The sequence below is a fragment of the Galendromus occidentalis genome, unplaced genomic scaffold (genome assembly GCF_000255335.2).
Source record: "Galendromus occidentalis unplaced genomic scaffold, Mocc_1.1 scf7180000077524, whole genome shotgun sequence".
In the NCBI taxonomy this organism is placed as follows: Eukaryota; Metazoa; Arthropoda; class Arachnida; order Mesostigmata; family Phytoseiidae; genus Galendromus; species Galendromus occidentalis.
This window is the reverse complement of record NW_003805512.1, coordinates 85,534-92,241: the sequence shown is the minus strand read 5'-3', so window position 1 is coordinate 92,241 and position 6,708 is coordinate 85,534. Positions and strand designations below refer to the sequence as shown.

General features: G+C 52.5%; 1 protein-coding gene across 1 annotated transcript; it reads right to left on the bottom strand.

Annotated features, from left to right (window-relative positions):
- Positions 1–4,966: 4,966 nt before the first annotated feature.
- LOC100905066 (mitotic spindle assembly checkpoint protein MAD2A) lies at positions 4,967–6,708 on the bottom strand. Its single transcript, XM_003747511.2, has 5 exons — positions 6,627–6,708; positions 6,183–6,272; positions 5,894–6,078; positions 5,578–5,764; positions 4,967–5,480 (listed from the first exon to the last, which is right to left on the bottom strand). The coding sequence occupies exons 2-5, from the start codon at positions 6,250–6,252 to the stop codon at positions 5,320–5,322; spliced, it is 603 nt and encodes a 200-aa protein (XP_003747559.1). The 5' UTR covers positions 6,253–6,272; positions 6,627–6,708; the 3' UTR covers positions 4,967–5,319.

Sequence of the window (6,708 nt, the reverse complement as noted above, 5' to 3'; positions counted from 1 at the left end):
GAATCGTCATGTGGAATGTATTTTGGGTTTGTGCGAACCGGAACCGTACGGGCGATACTTTTCCTGAAGGGTCTTTTGGGTTCCTGACGACCTCGCTCGGATCCCATGAACACCAAGGAATAGCTGCCACGTCCGGGAGTCGAAGCCGCGGACCAGAGTGCCGTCGGAGCGCTGCCTGCCCCCCAGTCGGCCTTCGCACTCTTGGCTTACGTCGGAACACTGCTGGCCGAAGTTCTCGCAACAGAGCGGCAACTAGATAATAAGACACGACGATTGCGATCGATCCCAATGCCGCGACAAACGAGACTGATTACGCTTCCAGGCCGCACGGAGTCAAGGTCACGGGGGAAACTCCGAAGATCTGACCAGGGGCGAATCGCATGGCGGGAACCGACGTGGGGAAAATCGAACAAATGGACGGAAATCGAGATTCATCGCTTCGAGGAGCGTTCGACCCATTCGGCCAGTTCCCTGAAGACATGATGCGCTCCTGCAAATCTCTCCCGAGTTTTCGCTCAACATTTCTCCGTTTGACATAGGCTCCGACTGTTAGCTCAGATTCTGACTGAGCGCAATCTGAGGGATCATTTCGAAGCTCGGAGTTACGATTCGATCTCAGCCAGTAATCCCTCCTCGAGCCTGACCGACCCCGCCGCGCCTTCGTCACTCCTAAGCGGGCGCGAGAACACGAGCGCCGATCCCCTCGGAGTGGGGGAATTCTCGATCGGCTCGGCACATATCATATCGGTATCGGTCGCCTGACTCTCGAGCGATCGTGCGAGATCGCTCACACTTGAAGTTGGAGATGAGTCCGGGAAAAAAAGTTTTATATATCCCATCGTCGAGGTCTGGTTGTTTAGATCCGGGCTCGGCCGAGGAAATCAACGCGGGCCCACTCTCAGGAGCGGCCGAGTCGCGTCAGCTCGCGAATTACGAAAAGTCGTGAAGGTTCGGAGAAAAAAAAGGAGATATCATATTTCGCACTGCCGTATGTAAGATAGTACATACAGCACGAGGCGGGATCAGGTGAGGCTCCAATTCGAGATTCGGCAGGGACCCCGAAACAAAACAGAAAAACACACATCCGCCGACGGAACTTCAAGGACGCACCGAGAATCGTCCTCCTAGTCAACACATTCCTATCGGGACCTCTAAGTCTCGCAGGATCACTCACAGGAGAATTCGCGAAACTTCGCCTCAGAAAGAAAAAACTTCCAGCTCTCGCTCTTTTCGGGAGCAGGGTAGAAATATTCGACGGCGGGGTCAGAGCGCCTCTCGTAATAACTAACCTGTCATAAACTAGGCGACGGCCTATTTTCTCTTCTACGCTGGCTCCTCGTTTGTATCTGCGTTTAGTCGGCGGCACACTGAGTTCCTCGACACTTATACCCTCCTTTCAGTTTCACTGTAGAAGTCGAACGTTACGAGGAAGAACGGGAAGATATCAAAGCTGGGCCCGTCGTCTCCTTAGGCAAGCACTCGTCTCTGTCAAGGTTGGTCATCGCGGTCGTTTTCGTTGGTGTTTTCATCACTCGCTTGTAGTTCTCTCAATTTCTCTCGGGCACAAATTCATCTCATGGCATCTTTTGGCACTCGAAACTCAAAAACCTTTGCCATCATCGGCAGAGGTTGGAATTCGGCGGTTCGGTTTAAGCTTTTCTCTCTCTATCTCAAACACGTTCACGAACAGAACAGCAGCTCCTCTTCCTCGAAAGCAGATGGGTTGCACACACTACTGTAATCCAATGGAGCGGAGGCGGTGGCGATGGCGGTTATCACTACGATTGGCTTCTGAAACAATGACGTTCCTGACGTCGTCGTTCACATCTCGGCGAACACTAGTTTCCTCCAGGGCCGAACACTACGTGAGGAATCGATTTCCGGCGAAATCCAGCGGTCGATGCTTCTCTGCTTTAGCTTTGTGGCGGCCTTCCCAAGGATGAAGGTTGCTCGTCGCGGTTAATCCCTGATTGCCGCCGTGCGAGCTGCGCATACGTACAGCACGCGGGCGGGCGGACGGATGGACGGACGCGCACTTTCAAAATTGTTTGGTCGCGCGCAGGTCCTGCGGGCGCGCTTTATAGTTGTTGCTCCTGTTTGCGTCGTCAACGTGTACAGCGGCGTGAGAGAAAAAAAGCCGGTATTGCGCGCGGTGGACTGAAAACCAAAGCTCAATGACCCGAGCGGGTCGAAGCCGGAGTCTACGGAGTGCACCTGAACTTTTCCGTCACTGACGAACTCGGCTACGGATATGAAACAAATTTTCGAACGTAGGCGAACTGCGTGGCACGGCGCGAAGGTCTAGCGCTCCCTCGCTTTGCCAGCCCGCATCTGAGAAGGAGGATGCAGTGGTCGGAGGGCCCCTGGACCCCTCAACTTAGGGCCCTACGGCAGCGCCCTCTGGAAGCCGTTCCCTGAGAATCGTCGATGTTCAACAACCAAACTTTGCCACGTGTTTCCCCAGGCCGCTGATTCTTCGAGGAAGCACTGAGATCCGGAATCAATCGGAATGTTCATAGTCCCGGGAGCGAATCTCTTTGATTGCCGACGGAGGAGAAGCGGATGGCTTTGGAAGAGTCACCACGAGATTATGGGTCCGTCAGGTGCCTCAATGTGAAAGGTTATCTCCATGAGATGAATAGTTCGCTTTCCTTTACGGTGACCGTGATCTGCGTCTCGTTGGGGAGTGAGAAGCTTCCATGGCCTGTGGCTGTTGCAAGGAAAACCGGAGATCGAACACAGGATATTTCTATATGCTTCGAGCACCGAATCTTGCGCTGACCGTCGGATGATCATGAGACTGTGTGCGGCTGTGACCTTTTCCGCCGGTGTTATCAGATTGGTAAAATACTCTCGATTCATCAGATTGTAAAGTAGAGGAATAATTTCAGTCTCGGATTCGTGGGGTACATTCGCTGGACGTGTCCGGCGATCACGCTCTCGATGACACTCAGTCCCCGTCCGTCGGCTCTCCCCGTAGAGAAGTACGCTGGATGCCCAAAGAAAATTCAACGCGAATTCCGGAACAACTCCAGAATATGTATGACGAGGTGCCACCGCCAACGGGGCGATCTTTCGTGTCCGGTAGAGCGTGCGCGATATGGTACTTTTTGCGAGAAAGCGAGTCGAGCTGGGAATGGTCCTCGTACGAACATTCCGGCTCGGGACTTACCGAGAGTTGAAGCGGACTCCGAGGCTCCTTGGCCTGCATCTGGCGCCGTCGGAGCGAGCTGACCAGCAGAACGCAGAACGCTAGGCGGAATCGTCGACATCAGATTACCGGATAAATGACGGGGGGAAAGCTCGATGCTTCAATGGCAGACGAGGCGGATCTCGGAACGGAAGCGACAGGGCATACGATCGAGGCATAATGTGGTTGGGAAGGCTGCCGGAACCGATTCCCGATCCGCAGGAATTGACTTGCTCCTATGAATCATAGCACAGAGCAAGAGGAAAGAAACCAACATGGTAATGTACACATGTTTATACCCAGCACTCGGCTCCTCGGATTGGCACCGGCATCGGTCTGCTACAAAGAAAATTCACGGGTGGATGGTGAAGAACCGTCCGCATCCGCATCATGAGCGCTGGACGGAGCACGAGGAAAATACTCCGCGGGCGAGGAAGAGGGATTGAGGTGGGTCTTCGTCATTCAACGGTAGCGTTTATTCTCATTCGACTGGGAGTTCAGGCAACATCGACGCATGGACTAGCAAGATTTGGTAGCTTTCCCCGGATCGCCAGTGATGGGAGGAGCGCCAAGGCCTGACCGCGCCTTAGATTGAACGTCATCACGCCTCGCAAGCTCAGTTCCGCGGTAGAACACATTCCGCGAAGGGGAAAGAAGCAAGGGAGAGATTGCAGAAGCGAGCTCAGCTTGTTTTCTTTGGAGGCGGAACGGGTGGAGAATATCTCAAGAGCTCCATCTTCGCCATGAAAATACTCCGCGAGACAGAAGAGTTTCTGTCTCGCTGGATTTTCCGATGAGGTCGCCCATAAAACTCGGAAGATGATATCTGGCAAACGCTTGAACCAGTAAGTCATGCTGTCGACACAGCCGGCAAGCGAATTAAGCATGTAGTTCGGATTCCGGATCGAGGACATGGCCCCAAATCGGTACGCTCCCCCTAATTCGGGGTGGTGTGTGTCTGCTACCGGAGCAATCTCGCCAAAAGGAAATTGATATCGGGCATATCGGTGCGCACGAGTGTGTTGAAGGATCTGAGAATAGATCGAGGGCTCAGCCAGTTATGGACCTCCTTGCAGAAGCAGCGATGGAGAAGTGCTACATATGTGCCGAGAGCGAAAGCGCCGCAGACCAACGCACCGCACCAAAGAAGGCCACACCGAGCCGTGGACATCGGAGGTCCGGATGCATCGGTTTGCTTGCGGAATCGCTCCACAGTCGTTTCCATCGATTACTGCTCGGGAGGTGAAGCTCGAAGCCTCGGCAGCCGTCGTTATGGCAATCTTCGGACTGCCCTACAGGGAAGGACTCCAACGTTGCATCGCACGGGGCAAGGGCGTCGCATTCTATATGGGAGCATTTCAGAATAAGGCTGCCGAGGTCGAACCACTGGCTAGTAGAAATCCTCTGGATAACAGTGGAAAGCCCTTCTGACTAGAGGCCTGCTTGAAATCGATTCGAACGATGAGAGCAATGGCGCTTGCAGTGGAAGCGATGTTCATTGCTCGAAGCTTTAAACAGGGAGCTCTAATTAGAACGGCACGCACAGGATCCCTGAAGACCGATTCGAGCTAGCAAGGAGGCGGGTACTCCCGAGATTCCGAGCACGTTCGGGTCGAGGTCCTTTCATATCTTTCTGAAGCTAGGTTTTCCTTGGCTGGGGGAAGCATCAAGTTCATGATGCAGAATCGGTCTATGCTATGGATCGTCTTTGGATAGAGGAAACTGACGGCAAGTAGAACCGAAAATTCTGTTGGAGATACCGAAGAGCTCACAATCTTCCGTTGCTTTCATTTATTGAGAAATATGTTTTGCTTTCCGGTTTAATGGAACAACAAATATTGACGATAAGGCTCACATCCGTCATGGTCGATAAGTTTTAAAGAGTCCAGCGTCTAGCGTATACAAAGCGATAAAGAAACTCTGTGGAATCGCGGTATTGGATCGCAATCCTCGATTCCGCCAAGACCGAGATAATTCGGGCGGAGTTGGAGCAGGGCAAAGCAACGGCGGCGCTTGGCCTTGAAATCATCCTGATGGATAGGCCTGAGACCTGGGAGTTTTTTCTTATTATACAACACAATTCTTCCCTTGAAAAAATTGAGAATAATAGGGACCGCTGTCCTCGCCAATCAGCGGTAGACGACAGCAGCATCGACGCTATGAACAGATGTCGAGAAACTTTTGATTTTCACCATTTGACCGCCTTCAATCAACATGGGTTTCGAGTCGGCCCAGAGTTCTTCGTTGACTTCTCCATCCTTTTTCGTGTACACCAACAGGTCAAAAGCCACTGGAAAGAATTTCTCTCACTGTTCAGATATATTTTGACAGACTCTGGAGTGAGACTTAGAGGATTGAGCCGGGTGCAAGAATTTGGAGAGACTCACACTGTCCCTCAAGTTGCGGTAGAAAGGTTACACTGGCGACAATTTGCCGAATGATGGCTGCGATTTCTTGCTGGATCGTTTTCAGCTCTTTCGTTTTCGGGGCACTTTCCTCGGTCATTTCTTCGTCGACATGGACTTTGAATTCCCATCGCTCCAAAGTTTCTTTCGTTTCGACATCGGCAATAACCTGTGGGAATGAATAACCGAATTGGCTTGCCTCCAATGCCAATGCAAAGGATACCACGACCGCAAAAGATGCATCGTTTCTTCTTTTTGAGCACAAATGTCTCACAGGGGATACTCCGAGGTCACTCACAAGCACAAGCTGCCGAATCATCTTCTTCCTCAGGAGTTCTTTTAGTTGATTGGCGACACCTTGGAGGTAATCCTTGAGACGCTCATCGTCTGTGACCAGCATGGTGAGGCCATACTTCTGGACGCGGCAAAAGTTTTCGGGAGGATAAACGCCTCTCTGATACAAGATGCTGTTCACGCTGAATTCTGCGAAGTTGAATCGGCTTTTAGCAAGAAGTGAGTAGTCAGCTCGATCGGGATCTGATGGCGAGGATAGATGGTCCATCGAGGGAGAGACTGAAAAGCTTCACCGAAGAATTCCGCCACGATTGCCGCAGACCCTTGGAGGGTGACTGTGTTGCTCTGAAGTGTGGTGGCCATGCTGTCGAACCGCGACACCGCTGGAAAAAAAGTGGCTACTTGAAGGATCGTCTCTCGGAAGCACTGAGTGTCCCAAGAGCACAGCCGGAGCTATCGAGAAGTTTAGTCTTTGAACATCTGTTCTCCGACGATTCGTCAACGAGCGGGTCGATGGGGTCGGCGCGGACGCAATGCAAGTTGGGGAATAGTCGGACTCGAGCTGCCCCCCCCCCTGCAGAATGAGTCTGAATAACGAGCCGGGACAGGAACGAACTAAATGAAGATTTTCGAGAGGAATCATCCAAAACTTCCGCCCGCACGGGGAGGGTCTGCCTTTTCCCACCGATCCCCTTTTAGATTGGAAGCGTAGGTCGACGCCCGTCTGACTCACTCACCCTTGAGACTGCTCGTGAAGCTCTTATCGAGGATGTGGAGCGCTCTCCAGCTTCAGTTTGTTCCAATGGACCAACGACGGCC

Excerpts from the sequence above, each read along its gene's own strand:
- LOC100905066 (XM_003747511.2), bottom strand. The coding sequence starts at position 6,252 with ATGGCCACCACACTTCAGAGCAACACAGTCACCCTCCAAGGGTCTGCG. Across the intron at positions 6,079-6,182 it reads AATCGTGGCGGAATTCTTCG|AATTCAGCGTGAACAGCATC; the intron begins GTGAAGCTTTTC and ends TCAACTTCGCAG. Across the intron at positions 5,765-5,893 it reads TGATTCGGCAGCTTGTGCTT|GTTATTGCCGATGTCGAAAC; the intron begins GTGAGTGACCTC and ends TCATTCCCACAG.